The following is a 20,769-nucleotide window of genomic DNA, read 5'->3' as shown; positions in this document are numbered from 1 at the left end:
ATCAGATTTACTAATAAACCCACCTAGTTCAGGATCCATTTTCCACTTATCACAGAATTTATTTCGATTTTTGATTTTTCTGGGCTTGTTGGATATTTTCGGCTTTTCTGGTTAGTACTCTGTTTGTTTGGCTTCAGACTACTCTTGCGTTTTCTCGCTTCTTGATTATCAGTTGAGCTAGATTCAGCTGTTTCTTCATCATCAGATGATTCAGAAGAGGAAGGGGAACTGTCGAGTTTTACAACTGATTCAAAATCAATCAAGCTGCAAAAAAAGAAAAAAAACACATTTGAACAACCATTTGTCAATGGCTGAAAATTAATGGGATCAAAATTAAAAGAACAGTTTTTTGTTATTTAGATTGAGATTGATAGACAGGGTCTCCAGGTTTGTAGGCCTACCACAACATATGCAGCATTTGTTTGTTAAATGTTAATATACTGGGATTTTTAGTTTAAAAAAAAACCTTAAAACCATGTAAAAATTACAGATATAATTTTTTAGAATTAATGTAGGCTAATTTGTAATTTAATGTAATTTCAAAAAATATAATCTTGTAAATTATTGTGATGTTTTCAGAATTTTATAGTGTTTCCTTATGGGGACTTGAACAACTAAATATTTATCCACATCAGTCCCAAATATTTAGATTTATTCTACCTTATTCTTCTGTCATTTAAGCATTATCTTCCAGTTCTTTGTATATTTGGAATGTTTGATAAATTTGCCATCTTTTTCAAATTCTAGAATTGTATATTATCAGTTATTGTCTATCAACAGCCAGTCCACAAATTTGCAGTGCCAAGCACATTGAATATTCATTTTTTCAGCTGTTAAATTAAAACAAATAAAGAAGATATTTTTTAAAGAAAAACACAGAGCCATATTTATACCTAAGATAAGTAGAAATAACATCTTAATGGTCAAACTAGATCACCAGAAGCTACTACAAATGAAGAGATAAAACCTAAAAGATTCTGAAATTAATATAAGTGATAACAACCCACAATGATATAGAAGCATATCATTATGAATTAATCATAAAAAAGTAAAAGCTAAAATAAATAATTGAGTCAAACTTAACATAAACAGAAATTACTGCAATCAGAACTATGGCTATTGCATAACTCAAAGTATTTTAAAAGCTGTTGGGTCAGTTGTGTTTTATTGAAAGTTGTATGTATTTTGAACACTAGTTTAATTTGTAAAAAATACATACAAAAACGAGAAGATGAAATAAAATCACCATAGCAATTAAGATGAGTGAAAAAAAATAATAAAAATAAACTAATTATTTGATATAGATTTGTATTGGTTTGTCAAAATCTTGGCAATTCAAAATAGGCTACAAGATTTTATTTAACAACAATTTTTGAATTGTAAGTGTTATAAGTCCTGTGGTGGCGCAGTGAGTTTGACCTTAGCTTGGTAATACGGGACCCAAAGATCGAATCATGCAGCAGGAATGCACTGCAGGGCCGACGCACGGACCTTAGTATTCAAAAAGCGTCGTTAATCCGATACAATTAAGTGTTATAACTTTAAAAGAAAATGTTTAAATTTAGTTTGGTTTCCTGTGAAGGACACTCATGCTATGGCCTTCTGAAGGCTCAGGGGTGGTTCAGTAGCCCTTTTTCTGTCTGTTTGATAGTTTCCACTTGTTTTAGATATATTTTTTCTTTTGTTTTTCATTGGTGTCAGCATCTGTTATCTTTGACTATTTGTTTCAATATCTCCTTGATTTTGTACTGCTGCCTTTGAAAAGAGGCTACTTCGATAGCATCAATTTTTTTTCAAAACTTGGATGTATACATTCTGTTTTGATTTTCATATAAAAGAAAAATTAGAGGTATCAGCAACACCTTGGTGAGGAAAGTTCCTCATGACCTTTACATCCAGGATAAGGGTACAATTTTTGGGAAAAGAAGATTTTGAAAGATATCGTTTAATTATTTTAATAAAACAGCAACAATTGTCTACCTTGTTTTTTTTCAAAAAACCTTTTTCTTGCTATTTCCACCAGAAAACTGGGAAAATAATGAAATGGCCCTCCCAGACCTTGAAAAAATATACCCTGTGCCCCTTGAGTTTTCATGAATTGTTGCTTCTGCTGCAAATTTGTATTGCAACGAGTTTGTTTTGACTGCTCAGATCCATGAAAAATTCAGTTTCATTCCTTTTAGCCACTCTTATGATCTTTTACATTAGGCCCTTTTGACAAATTGGATGTACATGATGCCCTAGTTCAACATCCCTGTCAGCATTTCCTAAGTTTCAACTTCTCATCCTTAGCTAGTTCTCCAATAGTAAAGATGCAAACAACTGGGTGCATATACTGATTTCATTTGGATATTGCAGATATCCACATTTCATGAAAATCTCAACTTAATATCCTTTGCTATTCCTGAGACATTGCAACTGCAACTTTATTACGAGCTTGATGTATTTTTTGTCTTTTGATTTTCTTCAAAATCCATGTCAATATTCCCTGAAAGTTCTATAGTGACTTAATATTCCAAGAAAATTTAAACTTAATGCTCATGGCTGTTTCTGAGAATTTAAACCTCTTAGCTGTTCCTGAGATATTGCAGATATGATAATTTTATAATCCAGATGCGTATAGTGTCTTTTGGCTCCTTCAACATATTTTGAAATTTCAACTCATTCCCTGTGCTTTTTCTCAAATATTGCCCTTATGCTGTATTGACAACAAGAATGTGCATAGTGTATTTTGATTTGGTTCACTGTATCTCTTAACATTCTCCAAAAGTTTCAACTTCAAACCCTTACCTGCTCTTAAGATATTACTGAGTACTCTTTTTACAACTTAGTGCAAATACTGGCTGATTTTCCCTGAAAATTTTAACTTAATGTCCTTAGTTGTTCCTGAGATGCCACACAAGCTCCCAATTTCCATTTTAAGCCATATGTTCAGGCTAATGCTGATTTTTATTATTTATGGTTCCTTCCCCATGGACTGTGGGGCTCAAATTGTCTCTGTAGGCATATGTGCTGAAACTAATGCCTATTTTAAATAAAATGGCTATCTTAAAATTGTGATTGGATGTCTTTGAAGGTTATGTGGTATCAATTCGCGTAAAAGGCAAGGGAGGGGGATTGGTTGTAATTCATTTTCTTTTAACTAGAAAAAAGATGCTAGAACTTTCAGCTTCCAATCAAATGAGGCCCCTATGAAATTTCTGCACTCACCTGTTTCTTTGACTCTGGGAATAAACTTTAAATAATACATTGAAGGTATAACGATCTTTACCATGGCAATGCTAGAGCATTGCCTCTAATTTCAAATTAAGTTGATACAGTTGCTGCATTTATGGACCAAGAGCAAGATTTTAGCAGATTGATTTTCAGTGCATGTGATTTTTGCATTTTCATTTCCTCTCTCAGTAATTTAATTTTCTTGTTAATCTTCCAGTTCCAAAATTTGTATACATTTTTCTTATTATTGTCATTTTTTGGATTTAAATAAGCTGGTAAACTCACAGGACAGAGTTGCAAGGTTATCTATATTTTTAATTAATTCAGAAATTGAGCAGGTGAAATGACTGTACTGAATGACAAACAAATTTTAAGCATTTTGAAGTTTCTGTAGTTTTTATGTAGTTTATTCTCATTGTCTTTCAACTTATCTTTTATTAATTGTATTCTTATCATTTATTTACCTGAAATAATGAGCTGTTAAAACTAAAGTACTTTGATTGTAATAATAGTGATACTTTATCTAATGTGTCTGAAGTTACTCCTTCCCCTCCATATCATTTCTATTCTTCAGGTTTTTTTTAATAAAAAAAAGGAGTTTGTAAAGAAATTAGGTTGAATAGACCTTTTCTACTTGAAGAAAAAATTTAATATAGATGGTGTCCCACTCCAAGTGGTATCTTAACAAGTTATGAGAAGTGTCAATGAGCAAGGGGTATGGAACTTCCCCCTCCAAGATTCGGAAAACTCTTTTAGGGGGGGGGAATTTTACTGAAAAATTTGGTCTCCATGGTTTTCTATAAAAAAAAAACAAATAAAATATCTCTTAGATTTTTATAGATACATTGTGTCCCATCCCCCTATTTTATGTGAAGTTATTCTAATGCGCTAGAGGCATTGTGAGGGTCTAAATCCTTTCATACTGCATAAATTAGAACCAACAAAACTTAAATTATTGCAGTAAGCTGTCAGTAAGTCTCACCTGTTTACCTCCATTAAAATCCACACCTCAAACACAATTTGAAATTGGCGCCAAGCGAGTTTCCTTTTCCTGAGGAAAAATCAAGTTGCTTCAACAGAAGTTGAAATTCCCACTTAAGAGAACTTATCAAACTAGAAAGCTCAGCAGAAGATCCTCCTCCAGTCTTTTAAATCCCCTCACTTGCTGACACTGGTCCTAATATTTTTTTTTTCCCGAAAATTGTAGCACTAAGGTCCTACATTTTTCCAGACTTTCCGAAATAGTGCTACATCTTACCCTGATCGTGCTACGGTGCTACATAGGCAAAAATAGTGCTACAATTAGCACTATAGTACTACAGGTGGCAACCCAGCCCAGGGTTGTTGAGCTTCGAATGGATTTTGCCTAAAGACCAAAAAATTTTGTAACGTCCAAACTCTTACAAACGTAACTTTTTCGTAGCTTTTGACAGGAAGTACTCTTTTGAAGACAGGGTTCCTTTAATTCGATATTAAAACCGACACTTAGAGGGGGGTAGTTATTCCCTGTATATTTTGAAAAATATCGTTTTTGTATAATCTTTTAAAAAGAACCTCCAAATTTATAAAGTACCTTTTTTGTGTGCTAAAAAAAATTTGATTGCGAATTTTTTTTTAAATAATGAAAATATTTGAAAACTCCCTCCTCTTTCTAGATTTTAATGAGTTGGAACCCTTTTTGCTATTGCAGCAGAAACAGCCGTGCCTTAAAAAAAATTGAGTATATTCGGGTGCTATTTGGCCTTTTTTGTCGAGCAATTTTGAGTGACACTTTGTTCTGACACAAGAAAAATAAATAAAGCAATTAGATAGATCTTCATTCATCTTATTCAAACAAAAACCCCCCAAAATTGTGAAGTGATGAAACAAATAAGGCTCATATTATGCATAGGGTACACTTGCTAAAGTTTTGCCAAGGTATGTCTTCGTTTTCAGTTTGTCATTTAGTTTGCCGCAATTTAGGATACATAGAAGAAAAAAAAAACAAGTAAAGATAACATTTTATTCAGCAAAATCTAGATAAACAACTCCAATAATTCACTTTGGACTGAATTTAAAACTTACTTTTATATTAGATACTCTTACAGCAAAGCAAAAATAAACAACTTGGGAACATCACTCATCTGACATGCAGAAGATCAGAAAGAGTTTTCGGATTGAATCTATTGCAGAATGAGGTCTTTGTTATTTTTGATTAAGAAAACTGATGCTCTGTTCCAACACTGAAATAGGATAGACACATCATTGTTAGCATAAAATTTTGTAAAAATTATAAGGAAGAATTGTCAGCTTCATCTTTTTAATTGACAACACACTTCCAGAAATTAAATGTAGACTGATTAAAATCTATATCTGACTCACATACATTTAAAGGGAAACGTGTTCACTTTGTGTCTCGTGTCTCAAGATGTACATGAGGGAAGGTAATCTGAAAACATCTTAAACAGAGGAAAAATTGACTTTTCCTGCCCGGAGCTCGCGACACTTGGAGAAAAACTTTTAACTAAATCTAAAAAGGCTCTTTTTAGTTGATTCGCGGTTGTATCTCGGCCTGTAGATTGGTATAAAATACTAAACAGCTTTTTTCAACTCTTGCACTTGGCGCTCCCCGACCCTATAGTTTCAAGCGCTTTCAAGCTCGTATAAGTGAAATTATGCAAAAAATGTACATTTTATATATTCCTGAAATTTCGAAGATCTGAAAAATCAATTGAAAGTAGAACCTAACCTAACCAAAATACCAACTAAATATTTATCAAAATATAGCTACAATGTAGTTTTCGACTCAGCCGAAGCTAATTTTCTCCGTATACAAAGAGAAATAAACCGGCTATTGTCTGATTTTTATAGATTCGAATTCCCGAGTGTGTGCTGGCTAACACATAATTACCAAAATAGATTATGGAGAAAATAGCTTCTTTTATTATCTACCGATGTTTTTTTTCACTAATTTTTCTTTCTGACTTCAAATTTCTCCTTCTCCATATAATTTCAGTATGACTGTTGACTGAACAAGATCCAAATTCAACTGATGCAAGCTGGTGACTATTGAGAAGATAGTGCAAAGTCTGTTTGCTTTCTCAGGGTTTTCACATTACTGCAAACGATAATCTCATGAAAAAGAATGTTATTTTAATCTACTATGCGAATAAGTGAAGTGGGTATTTTCTCACACTAATAAGTGATTGATAATACTGAATGACCGCGATGTGAAAAAATGTCGATACTCATTTTAGTGTAATTAAACTGACAACAGTGGAATTTTTTCATGGAAAAAAATAGATTACTCAGAAAATATGCAACTTATTCATTAATCAAAAGTGTAACATAAAATATTTATGTTCTAAACTTATTATTAAAAATGTACCGTTGTTATCACCGTAAAGTAAAATATAACGTTTTACTTAAAACGTACCAAAATGGTACGAACGTAACCACAGTGGCAACCCGGCTTCAAATGTACCACGATTCGACAATTTTTTCGACTTCACGTCAAGAGGTCCAAAAGATGCAGGTGTTTCATGATCTATACTGTAAGTAGCACTGGAGGTTCTAGGCCTCAGCAGCGGGGCCTTGTTTCCCCTTGCTCAGTTTTCCTGACATCTGATATAAAATGTATTTTATGTTATATTTTTGCACTTCTATTAAGGTACTTGTCCCCCCCCACCCCGACAGAAAATGGACCTAAAACTTTCACTAGTCAGTAGAATAATTGTATTACAATCCAGATAATGAATTTACTAGCCATTTTATAAGGATGAAAAGCCTATTATAAGTATGGACAAAACAAGGTCTTTTTCATAATTGTGCATGCTATTTATAATTCTACTGTTATGCAAAATTAACTCCAATCGTACTGATTTTTTTAAATGTTTGAAGATTTTTAAGTTGATTTTTTCTTTTACTATTCTCAAGATTATAGACATAGACATTTTTATTTTCATCCGAAACATATAAATTAAACAAAGAATTTACCATTAACGGCCACTCTCAAGACAAAAGAGTCCTGACTGTGGCCGCAATTCTAACCACCATGAATCTACTAAATCATTTCTTCAAATCAAATTATCATTTCTCAGTTATAACAGTCACACAATAAAAAGTTTTAAAAAGCAGCTCAGATACGGGGTGGCCGTACCAAATGAAGAGTGTAGTAAATCAGTATGGACTAAGTGATACGTGAGGGGGAAATTTTAAGGCCATAAAAACACCAATTATTTGAACTTGGCAGTCAAAGACAAATTATAAGTGACAAAATAATTGCTATTTTTAGCTGACTCACCAATGGTGACTATTATTTGAATTAGTCTTAAATTGGTTTAAAGTAAATTTTAAGGGAATTTCTGAAGATAGCCTAAAAAAAAAAATAACAATAACGGTGCCGGATTGAAAATTAATGTGGAAAACTTTTTCGACAAAATAAGTTTTAAAAGAAAAGCAAAGAGCTTCATTAAGCCAAAAATAATCAGAAATAAAGTTAACTAAATCTCTGGGGCTATTGGGTAGGCCAAACCTTGCAGTTATGCAATTTGCCCATTATGCTTAAAAACTAATTATTGCATTAAAATTAAATCGAAACGCACTCTGTCTATGCTTATTCCCAATAAGCACCTCAGTAATATCATAAGAACGACTGAGGGCATTCAGTCCCAACTTTCAGGGCTACTTCTATTAATACTTCTGGTCTTGAAATCCAACTAAATCAAAACAGTGTAAGAGTATCCGGGCTGGGTAAAATTTTTTTGGAATGGTATTAAGTTTTGTTTTTCAGGTCAATTAGAGCAGGTATAAAACTAAATTACACTACTATTTGTGTCAAGTTTTTCAAGAGGGTCTGAGTTGTTAAAAACTGTTGAAAAGGTTTCTCCAGCATACAAATAGTAGCCAAAATTATAAATTATTAAATAAAAAGCTTAATTAAAACTAAAACTATTGGTTTTTTTCACTGAAAAGACTGTTTCAATATAAAACGAAAAGAAGTTAATTAAAAAAATACTCTACAAAATAAGTTTTTCAAAGAAAAGTAAAGAACTCCATTGAACCAAAGATAAGCAAAAATAGAATCAAATCATCAACCAAGCGTAAAACTACCAAAGATTAGCATCAATGAATTAATAAACCCAAAGTAACAGAAATATCAATAAATAACCGAGTCAATTTCAAAACGAGCAGAAATTGTCATTTACAGGGCTGACAACCCCAAGCCTCCTCAAAACCAGAACTTAATTTGTACTTAAGTGAAAACAAAATGTACTTTATTTTTTTTTACTTTTTTAACTTTAATAATTCAAAAATTATTCAAAGACTTTAAGGGAAAAATATTAAGATCTATAAACTGTCAATCTACTTTCATTTGCTTTTGTTTCTTTTTTTTAATAAATTGTAAATCATGTTCTGATCTTGAGAAGGTATGGGGGTTGTCAACCCTATCTATCTTAATTTCTGCTCGTTTGGAGTTTGACTCGGGTGTTTATTTTAATTTCAGTTCATTTTTGGTTTCATTTGTCTATTGACAATGATTTGTGATAGTTTTAAATAGCGACCAAGTTATTTATTTTCGCAAGACAACGGAAATCTAATTGGAATGAATATTTCGGCCCTATGTCCATGGGCCGTCCTCAGCAAAACATAAAGGTATAAGAAGAAAAACTTACAACAAGAAACAACCAATATAACTAAAATGAATTTTTTTTTAAACAATCCAAGCATCCTTACTTGAACAAAGTTCAACCGGGACTGGTAAATTAATTGAGAAGACACGAGACAATTCATTGAAATGAAAGAGAATGATTAAAAACACGTTTTTACAGCTAATCTTGCATTTTATGGCTGCTGATCTCAAAAGTCTATTTGTGATAGGTTCTGTGTTAATTTCTACTGATATTCTATGATATTTTGTAAGATCATTTAAATTAAATTTGTGTATAGAGCATTTCGTGAATATTCTCCCAAGTCCCTATTTAAGGAAATATTATCATTAATCTTAAGTCTGGTTTAAATTACTTCTCGAACTACTTGCTTTATGCCTAGGTCATTGCTAATAACGGTGGTTTCTTCAAAAAGTATTTTGTGGCTTGGATTTTCCGACATATAGCTGCTTAAAGCAGAATCAAAAGAAACGGCAGCAATATTGGAACTTAGAGCTTTTGTATATCATCTTTATGCTATTGTAATAAATAAGACGGCACTAGACCCTTAAGGTCCGAACAGGTGGTGCTTATCTCTGTCTCATGGCCCTTCAGCCAGGAAGTGCAATGGGGGGCTGGGGGCCAACCATTCTGTGCTTTTACACACCCTTCCTGCTTACCTTCCCCAGATTTCTCCATGTACCCATTTAGAGACTGGCGGACTCTGGCTGGGCTTACAGAGTCACGCCACTGACGCCCGTCCCAAACCAAATAACTGGTTACAACATGGATTGAACTCGTGCCCTTAGGAAAAAATTTTCTCACACCACAGCACAAACCCCTTAGCCAGGACAGGTAACGCTGTTGTATGCCATTCTCTAAATTCTGGTGAGTTCTACCTACCATATAATTTGCGACAATCGCATGGTATTTAATAGACTCCTCTTTGGCGAGTAACTGGAGTTCCATCTTTACCAGAACTTGGGATATTTGCAATTTTCAAATTATTGGTAAATAAAACATATAGATTATTTTGTGTGTAGACTTTTTAAAGATTCGTCTTGATTTTTGGGATACAAGGGAGATAAATTATATTTGAGGGCTTATCGGGATTCTTACATGGTAAACTACCAATGATTTCATGGTAGTGTCTTTTCTGTCTACGGTTAATTGTATTATCAATAAATAAAAGAGGGTACCCATTTTCCAAAAAGTATATCCATGATAAAGTCTAGTTCTGTTGTGACGTAAGAATCAGATTAAATGTTTAGGCACGATCGACGAGAAAGATTACGACAGCTCTTTTAACTTGCGGGGGTGGTTTGATTTAAAATGTAAATGTCTATTGTTTTGTGTTGGTTTCCTGTAAATAGTAAAATTAAGTTTATCTAAGCTACAAATAATTAGCATATCTAGGAATGAGGTTTTATTTGCAATTCCAATTTCTAAGGTAAACTGTAAATTCTTATGATATGTACTAAGGTGATCGAAGAAAATCCTAAGTTCACGTTCTTCGTTTGTCTTGAAGCACTTCTTGTTGGTCTAGTAGGTAACCTCGTCTCAGCCAGGCTCACGGCTCGGGGATCTTGACAGGTTGAACAAGAATTTAAAATTGACATAGAACCGTTAGACTCCCTAGAAGGAGAGGTAAACAAGGCACGCCTGCCTATGTTGGTCAAGAATTTAGAATTGACACATGGCCGTTTATGTGCGTGGAATGAAAGGCAACAATTAATTCTGGGAGGGACTTGATCTGGGGAAATTTAGTTAGTGGGGTGTATAAAATTCCTTTGGGTGTTTTATATTGGTAGAATTTCCAAACAATTTCTTGAAAGATTTATTGAGCATCACAACTCAATAGAAAAATTCCTACAATTAAGCGAGCCTCAAGAATATTTTGTTTCGACTCTGATTGAGCATATTTTCTCTCATCCTGAACATTTTTTACAATTCGATGAGGCCACGGCTATTTCTAATGATAGTGGTTTTTCTCAATGGTCGAGGGAGGCTATAGAAATTAAAAACCATATTTTTGCTAATATTTCAACAAATAGAGACAGGGGAAATTTAAATATTAACCCAATTTATGATAGCGTTTTGAAAAATGAACAGAGAGTCAGGAAATTAAGGTTTTATGTAATCAGCAGAGGACGAGATTACCTACTAGACCAACAAGAAATGTTTCAAGAATAGCTATTAAGAGGATTATTTCGTAACTGAATAATTAAATTAATTTCAGTTTTTACACTTTTTTGCTTAGTTACTTTGGTGTTCTCATTTAGGTAGCTCTAATAGCTTCTATTCCCCACGTGGATTGATTGTGACAATTTTATTTTATTAATATTCGTGGTGGTTTTATTTGTTTTTGGTTTATATTATTTTTTATCTTTGTTTCTTTTGTGCTGATGACACTTAGTTTACAAACCCTTTCCTTATAACTAGTTGTGACCCCTTTCCTATCTTTAACTGGGATAAGTCTAAACTGACCACTCCCTCTCAGATTATTAACATGCCAGTACAATATTTTACTATTATACCGTCTACTGTATCTTCCAGGTCCTCGGCAATATTATCCATAGCCTCCGTTTCATATTTCCGTAATTCATATTTTGAAGCTATCTACATTTTCTTTACATTTCTTTTGTTTTCATATGATTTATCACTCAGATAATTCTTGTACAAGCCCATTCTCCTCTCAATTAAACATGAAGGGTTTTCACTATATTCCTAGCTGCAGTTTTAACTTTTTCCCAAGACACCATCAGTAACTACCCAAATTGTTTTCCTATAGTTATTCCATCCATCTTCTACATTGTAAAATTTTAAACTCGCCAGTTTAGCATTCAACTGTTCCTGGAAAGTTTCCTTCAAGTTTTTATCCTGGAGTCTACGATTTCAGATTTAAATTTATCTTAGACACTACCAGATGGCTGTCTTTACTTTTGACATTGATAACAGCACTTCTATATACCCTAGCATCTTGTATTGATCCTGCAGTCATCTATTTACAATGACATACTCAACATACTGGTTTACTGTTCTACTATCGCATGAATATTATGTTAAAATATGGGTCACTTTATGACCAAACACCGTTTTGGTTATAACTAGATTGTTATAACTACAAAATTCCAACAGTCTATAGCCATTGCTATTTTATTTTCCTACACCAAACTTACCTAGGTTATGGTACCATCTATCAATATTTTTACCTACCTGGCGTTAAATTCTCCAACTAAAAATATCATATTTCCACCTGGGAAAGTAGAAATTCCTACTATATTCTACGTAGAGAGTAATTCAAGCTTTCGTATTGTTCATTTCTGCTTGCTGTTGGCTCTGCCATATTAGTATTAACCTGATTGAAGAAATTCTTACCATTCTCTATTGCAGTGTCATTCAAGCTTTTGCGCGGTTCAATTCTGCTTGCCATAGGTTCTGCCATATTAGAATTAACATGATTGACGAATTTTGTACTCTAACCTACTGCAATGTCATTTAAGATCTTACATGGTTCATTTCTGCTTACTGTAGGTTTTGCCATATTAGAATTAGCCTGATTGACGAAATCATTACTATACTATATTGTAGAGTCATTCAAGCTATCAAATGGTTTATTTCTGCTTGTTGCAGGCCCTACCATACTTGTAGTAGCTTGATTGACGAAAGGTTCATTTCTGCTTGCTGCAGGCTCTGTGACATATCAGTCATTGAAGCTTTCACAAGGTCCATTTCTACTTGCTGCAGGTTCTGCCATTTTGCGGTTATTCAAGCTTTCGCATGGTTCATTTTTGCTTGCTGAACGCTCTGTCATATTGCAGTCATTCGACCTTTCACGTGGCTCATTTGTGCTTTCTGCAGGTTCTGCTACATTGTAGTCATTCAATCTTTTGTTTGGTTTATTTCTGCTTGCTGCATGTTCTGCCATATTCCGTCATTCAAGCTTTCACATAGTTCATTTCTGCTTGCTGCAGGTTCTGCCAAATTGCAGTCATTCAAACTTTAGTGTGGTTGATCTCTGCCTGCTGGTGGTTCTGCTACATTAGTGGTAGCCTGATTGACAAAATTCTTGCTATACTGAACTACAGAGTCATTCATGCTTTCATATGGTTCATTCCTGCTTGCTGCAGGTTCTGCCATATTGCAGTCATTCAAGCTTTCACATGGTTCATCTCTGCTTGATGCACATTCATTTTCTTGATTAATGTCAGTTTGTTCGACCGAAACTTTGATTTGACCGTGTACTTTAACTTCTGCTTTCTCAGAAGGCACCTTAATATCGATTATTGCATTCTCCGTTGTTTTTAAGTGCTCTTTTCGATGTTTTTTCAGTATGCCTCCAGTACTAAAGTGACACCCACATATAGTGCAATTGTGACCAGTGTGATCCTTCTTATGCGTGCTTAGGTATTCCCTTCTGTATTTTTTTCCACATATTTCACAAATTTGGTACCTATCTTCACCTTTTAAATGGGAAATTTCATGCCGACGTCTTGCATCCTTTGTTCGAAAATAGACAGAACAATGTACACACTTAAAGGGTTTTTCGTTAGTATGAAGTCTAAAATGATTAACAAGACCCCCTGACCTTGTTAGAATTTTCTTACAAACAGAGCATTCGTACATAGTAAAATATTATTCTATCAGTAATATTATCTAGTTAAGAAGACAGAGCTGCAATTAGAATAAATTGATTCGTACCTTCATTTGGCTTTACGAATTTCTTAAAAACATTATAGGTTAAATTTTTGTTCATAGCTCTGATGTAATCACATCAATATTTTTGCTCTTTGTTCGAAGACTCAGAAACTATATTTCTAAAAAATAAGACAATACGCAATTAACAAACTTAGAAATAGAAAACGAAAATAGAAACCGTGGTTGCAGCCGTAGATGCGCCTAGTGCCACTTGTAGCTGATTCAGGAATGGTAAATATTTTGCAAATTAGTTTTTATAGTAAAATGTTATCTTTATAACAACTTAAAAGAAATTTTGAAAAATAGCTTGAAACCAATAAAAATGGCGTTGCATGAAACAAAATACACCATGGGAATCTTCCTGACCAAAAACTCTTTACAGGAACAATACCTTTGTAAAGAAAATTGCTATGTCTAGTGCCTTTTTTAATAACAAAAAACAATGTTTAAACTAAAATTAATTTTTTTAACAAAAGTGCATCTTCGTAAACAAGTTGATGAATGACGTCAAAATCTTAGGTTACAACCACAAATGATGTTAGAACAAAACTGTATAAATAATGTCAGTTGTAATGAATGTAAGTAATATTGTAGAAGGCTGACTGGTCTAGTCGGTAATGAAAGCTTCCAAGAAAAAGTTAAGATGTCTGCTACCCTGTGTCAAATTCACTTTAAAGTTTTCCTTGGGTAACACCAATGACAACCTGGTTCCTTCTATACATGTTCCTGTTAAGATTTACCCTTCATGTTACAACCTTACAACTCACAACCCTATCCTAAGGGCACTGGGGGTTGTGTCACTTCTAGACGCATTATTATATGTTCTTTGGACTATTTTGAACAAAATCGCTATCTCATAGTTTCAATTAGATATGTTCGATGAAAAGACGGGTTGTTCGAAAGGGGGGGGGGTAAATGCCCTCCATCACTTTTGGCTTTAAAAGGAAATAGAAATTCCAGTTTTTAACCAAATGAGCCTCTTCTAAGGTTAAACAACAATTCCTTCCATGAAAACCTTAGATACCCTCCGGCATAACTTACAGCCCTCACGCCCAAAAGCCATGTTATATGATCTTTGGACTACTTTGAATAAACGACTGTCTCAAAATTTTTAATTCGATGTATTTCGGGAAAACACGACGTGTTGGGTGGGGGTAGCTGCCCTCAGATCACATTGACTCAAAAAGTGCACTAGAAATTCATATTACCAATTCAATGAGTCCCTCCGAAGTATATACGACAACCCTTTCTATAAGAACCTCTCGAATCACTTTTGACTCTTAAAAAGAGCACTAGAACTTCCAATTTCAAAACAAATAACCCACATCTGAATTATATACGACCACCCATTCCATAAATACATTATATGCCACAAAGGCATGCCTTACAACCTTATCCCCATGGCACAGGGGTTGTGTCAACCCTGGAGGCATTGTTATATGTTCTTTGGAGTATCTTGAGCAAATTCGCCTGGTGAAGAGGGTTAGTTGGTGAGGAAGGGTTGGGGAAGGGGCTTCCTGCCCTCTATCACTTTTGACTCTTAACAGGAAACTATAACTTCCAATTTTCAACCAAATGAGTCTCCTCATTTGTGTCCCGGTCTGTAATTTCTCTTTGAGTGTTTTTTCTTTTTAGTATTTTTTAGTTTTTTACATTTTTTCAGTTTTCTTTTTCTTCTTGCCATTGTAGATTCTTCAGTCATTTTACAATTAGAAATTTCTCTTTCAACGGTCTTCTTACAATTAAAAATTTGTCTTTGAACGATATTCTTAAATACCTGTGTCCTGGTCGTCATTTATATTCCCTGTGTCCCGGTCGTCATTTGTGTCCCGGTCTGCAATTTCTCTTTGAGTGTTTTTTCTTTTTAGTATTTTTTAGTTTTTTACATTTTTCTTTTTTCAGTTTTCTTTTTCTTCTTTATTTTTCAGCTTCACTATGAAATACATATCGCCGAACCTTTGTTTTTTTAACTAAAATCTGGTAGGCATTGATGACCTTATCCAAGTCAAAATCCCAAACCCAATCATCATCGCTATAATTTTCAGTTTTGATATGTTTTGACTCTCGCTGTCCAGGTGGATCTTCATCTAACTGCGCAGTTTGCGTTCTTTAACCTCAAGCCTGTTTCCTTGCTGTTCTTTTGATTCCTCGGGACGCTTTCTTTTCTGACTTTCTCTATCAGCAGCAAGTTTTTTGGCATAGACTCTTTGAGCATCTTCATCGGCTTTTGCCATTGTAATTTCATCAGTCATTTTAAACTTAAACATTAATAGATTTCTACGTGAACATATATGTCTTAAATATCTTTAATGACGTCACCGTCATAGCAAAAATGACGACACCTAACTTCATGACGTCAGTCAACACAGAAACATGACGTCACCTGATCCACAGACAGACAGACAGACAACTTATTTATATATATATATATATATATATATATATATATATATATATATATATATATATATATATATATATATATATATATATATATATATATATATATATTATATGCACAGACAATGGGACAGCAAAGAATGTTGTATATTCGCAAGTTTTACGCAGTTAAAAACATATATGTATATATATATATATATATATATATATATATATATATATATATATATATATATATATATATATATATATATATATATATATATATATATATATATACTAGCTGTTGGGGTGGCGCTTCGCGCCACCCCAACACCTAGTTGGTGGGGCGCTTCGCGCCCCCCCAAGCCCCCCCGCGCGCGTAAGTCGTTACGCGCCATAATAGTTACGCGCCATTGTAGTTGTGTCCCTATGTCCCACCTGTGAATATAGATATATATATATATATATATATATATATATATATATATATATATATATATATATATATATATATGGTTTTAACTACGTAAAACTTGCGAATATACAACATTCTTTGCTGTCCCATTGTCTTTGCATATAAATAGATTGTCAGGTTTACCGACTCTTGAACATGCAACATATAATGGTCCATGGGAAAACAATCTGTATTCAGATCTATACCTCATGATTCTAATGATTGCCCTTGAGCTTTGTTGATGGTGATTGCTAATCGACCATTCCCTGTCCCGGTGTCCCGGTCGTCATTTATATCCCCCTGTTTCCCCCGGTGTCCCCGTTGTAGTTGTGTCCCTGTGTCCCGGTCGTCATTTATATTCCCTGTGTCCCGGTCGTCATTTGTATCCCGGTGTCCCGGTCTGTATATACATTCGTTTTTTAGTTTTGTTTTTCTCCTTTATTTTTTTCCTTTTTTTTTCTTTTTTAGTTTATTTAGATTTTTAGATTTTTTAGTTTTTTTATTAGTTTTTAGTTTTTTTTTCTTTTTAGTTTTTTTGTAGTTTTTACCTTCTTTTTAGTTTTGTTAGTTTTTTTTACTTATGTCCTGGTCGTCATTTATACTCCCTGTGTCCCGGTGCTTTGTTGATTGCTAATCGAACATTCCTTTTGTCCTGGTCGCTTTCTCTTTGAGTGTCGTCATTTATTTTTTTCTTTTTTAGTTCTTTTAGTTTTTACCTTTTTTAGTTTTTTAGATGAAAATTTTTTTTAGTTTTTTCCTTTTTTTCTTTTTAGTTTTTTATTGGTTTTTACCTTTATTTTAGCTTATTTTTCAGTTTTTCCTTTTTTTTAGTTTTTTTTTATTTTTTATTTTTTTTAGTTTTTTACCTTTTTTTAGTTTTTTTTAGTTTTTTTGTTTTTTAGCTTTTTTACTTTTTTTATTAGTTTTTAGTTTTTTTGTAGTTTTTGCCTTTTTTTAGTTTTTTCAGTTTTTTTTTTAGTTTTTTATTGGTTTTTACCTTTATTTTAGCTTATTTTTCAGTTTTTTCCTTTTTTTTAGTTTTTTTTAGTTTTAAGTTTTTTTAGTTTTTTTAGTTTTTTACCTTTTTTTAGTTTTTTTAGTTTTTTTAGTTTTTTTAGTTTTTTAGCTTTTTTATTTTTTTTATTAGTTTTTAGTTTTTTTTTGTAGTTTTTGCCTTTTTTTAGTTTTTTTAGTTTTTTAGCTTTTTTATTAGTTTTTAGTTTTTTTTGTAGTTTTTGCCTTTTTTTAGTTTTTTTTAGTTTTTTAGCTTTTTTGTTTTTTTTATTAGTTTTTAGTTTTTTTTGTAGTTTTTGCCTTTTTTTAGTTTTTTCAGTTTTGACGTCACCTGATCCAGTTTTTTCAGGTGACGTCACCTGATCCACACATCCACAGACAGACAACTTATTTTTATATATATAGATATATATAGATTTAGTTTTTTTGTAGTTTTTGCCTTTTTTTAGTTTTTTCAGTTTTTTTTTTAGTTTTTTATTGGTTTTTACCTTTATTTTAGCTTATTTTTCAGTTTTTTCCTTTTTTTTAGTTTTTTTTAGTTTTAAGTTTTTTTAGTTTTTTTAGTTTTTTACCTTTTTTTAGTTTTTTTAGTTTTTTTAGTTTTTTTAGTTTTTTAGCTTTTTTATTTTTTTTTATTAGTTTTTAGTTTTTTTGTAGTTTTTGCCTTTTTTTAGTTTTTTTAGTTTTTTAGCTTTTTTTATTAGTTTTTAGTTTTTTTTGTAGTTTTTGCCTTTTTTTAGTTTTTTTTAGTTTTTTAGCTTTTTTAGTTTTTTTTATTAGTTTTTAGTTTTTTTTGTAGTTTTTGCCTTTTTTTTAGTTTTTTCAGTTTTGACGTCACCTGATCCAGTTTTTTCAGGTGACGTCACCTGATCCACACATCCACAGACAGACAACTTATTTTTATATATATAGATATATATATATATATATATATATATATATATATATATATATATATATATATATATCAGATATAACTGTCACAATTTTAGAAAATTTAGAATTAGAAAATTTAAATAAAGAAGAGAAGAATAATAGACTACGTAAACAGGAGGATTTCTGGATCCATACTCTTGGTACAGCTTATCCTTTTGGGCTAAATGATCGTGTAGCAAAATATGGTGACATGTCTCATGTTGTTGTTAAATGTATTGATGGTTTTATTGACCATCCTTCTTATACTTGTCCTACTAAACGTAAAAAACGATCGAGAGGACATAGGAAAAATAATAGAAAAAATGAATTAGATGTACATATGCTTTCTATAGATCTATGCCAGCTACTTGAATCTAGGGTCTGATTTCTGTAATAAAGTGTCTAAATAATTTATCCAAGAGGAATTTAATCAAACTTTTCTGGATTGTTAAGAATAATACAGCTCTTGATTATAATTTTAAAGTAATATATGATACAATTTGCATTCTAACTAAAATAAAATTTATTTCAAAAAAGAAAAAGTTCGATAAGATTAGTAATAAGGATAACAGATTATATTTACCTATTAATTTTACTTGTAAGCAGATTGAAGATATTAATTTACCAGAAATTTTAAATCAGCGGCATGTGAAACAGGCCCTTCCTAGTAATTTAAATTATAATGATAGTCCAGTTTTAACTTATAAATTTTCGAAAACTATTGGGCAAATTATTTTTAATTATAATTTAATACTAAAAAAACTAGATAGTGATAGAAATTGGAAACCGGTTTGTAATTGTAAGCAACTTGGCCCATTTGTAAATCCTACTTACAAACATGTTATAACAGGGGACTTGTCGATAATAAAGCAAGATGATCTTCAAATTATAATGAATAAAGGGGCTAATTTCCGTCTTTCTCATCATTTGAAACCATCGAGTGTTCTTGATGGCTTGGAAAATGATTTTGATTTATTTATTGATAAGTGGTGTAAGAAAGAGAATAAAAATAGAGAGAGTTTTCAAAGTTGGAAGAATTTAATCATTAGTAGAGTAAGAAATAAAATATATTCTAACTTAAAAAATAGTAACACTAAATCATTATTTTATAATGCGAAGATTAAACAAGCAATTGCTAATCTAAAGAATGAATTTGTAATTGTGCCAGTGGATAAAGCTAATAATAATTTTGCCATAATTTGTCAGAAGCTGTATTGTGATATCTTAAAAAGGGAGTTATGCACAACTAATGTTTACGAAAAGGTAAATATAGAGGATGAGAATTTAATTGAAAAGACTGAAGAAATACTTTTTAAAAATTTTAATATTAAAATAAATGACAATGATAAAAAGTTCCCTTTCCTATATTGGACTGTAAAATTTCATAAGAAACCCCCTAAACCACGGTTTATTGCTGGAGCAGCTAAATGTCCAACCCGCATTGCTGCTACTGACCTCTCTTTAATTTTAAAGGAAATTGTAAATAAACTTAAAACCTATTGTTCTGGTATTAAAAAATTTTCGAATTTTAATCCATATTGGAGTGTTAATAATTCACTGCAGGTGATAGATTCTTTAACAATGGTTTCAGCTAAAAGAATTGAGTCTTTCGATTTTGCGCCAATGTATACTAATTTATCACTTAATTTAGTGTTTGATAATTTAAAAACTGTTATAAAGAAATCTTTCCTCTTATCTAGTAAAAGGTTCTTAAAAATAGACATTTATAATAAAAAAGCTATATGGACAAACTGCTTTAATACTACAGTTAACTTGAGATGTTACAGCTTGGATATGATTTTTGAGTTATTGGAATTTGTTTTAAACAATACTTATATAAGATTTGGGGGTGATTTGTACAAGCAAATTATGGGAATTCCCATGGGGGGAAATGCCAGCCCATTTATAGCTGACTTGTTTTTAAGTCAACTAGAATATAAATATATGATGGATAAGAATAATCCAATTAATTTAAAACATGCTTTGTCAAATTCAACTGGATGCAAAGTCAATTTAGTCCCTTCTTTCGATACTTCTGTGTTGCTGTTAAATTGTCAGGTTTACCGACTCTTGAACATGCAACATATAATTGTCCATGGAAAAAACAATCCATATTCAGATCTATACCTCATGATTCTAATGATTGCCCTTGACCTTTGTTGATGGTGATTGCTAATCGAACATTGCCTGTGTCCCTGTCGTCATTTATATATCCCCCCTGTGCCCCCGGCGTCACCGTTGTAGTTGTGTCCCTGCGTCCCGGTCGTCATTTGTATTCCCTTTGTCCCGGTCGTCATCCCGGTGTCTCGGTCGTCATTTGTGCCCCGATGTCCCGGTCTATATATACATTCGTTTTTGAATTGGTATATGATGAAATTAATTTTTAATTTTTTCCCTTTTTTTCTTTTTAGTTTTTTATTGGTTTTTACCTTTTTTAGGTTTTTTAGTTTTTTTCTTTTTTCT

General features: G+C 32.3%; 1 protein-coding gene across 1 annotated transcript; it reads right to left on the bottom strand.

The window, feature by feature from the left end:
- Positions 1-12,845: 12,845 nt before the first annotated feature.
- Positions 12,846-13,469, bottom strand: LOC136033448 (zinc finger protein 765-like). Its single transcript, XM_065714197.1, has one exon. It carries the CDS (start codon positions 13,467-13,469, stop codon positions 12,846-12,848), a length of 624 nt encoding a protein of 207 aa, XP_065570269.1.
- Between the last annotated feature and the right edge of the window lie 7,300 nt (positions 13,470-20,769).

This window comes from Artemia franciscana, chromosome 12, assembly GCF_032884065.1.
Source record: "Artemia franciscana chromosome 12, ASM3288406v1, whole genome shotgun sequence".
NCBI classification, from domain to species: Eukaryota; Metazoa; Arthropoda; class Branchiopoda; order Anostraca; family Artemiidae; genus Artemia; species Artemia franciscana.
This window is presented reverse-complemented; position numbering and strand designations above follow the sequence as displayed.

Bases quoted from the DNA above. Each gene is read 5' to 3' on its own strand.
- LOC136033448 (XM_065714197.1), bottom strand. From the start codon at position 13,469: ATGTACGAATGCTCTGTTTGTAAGAAAATTCTAACAAGGTCAGGGGGT.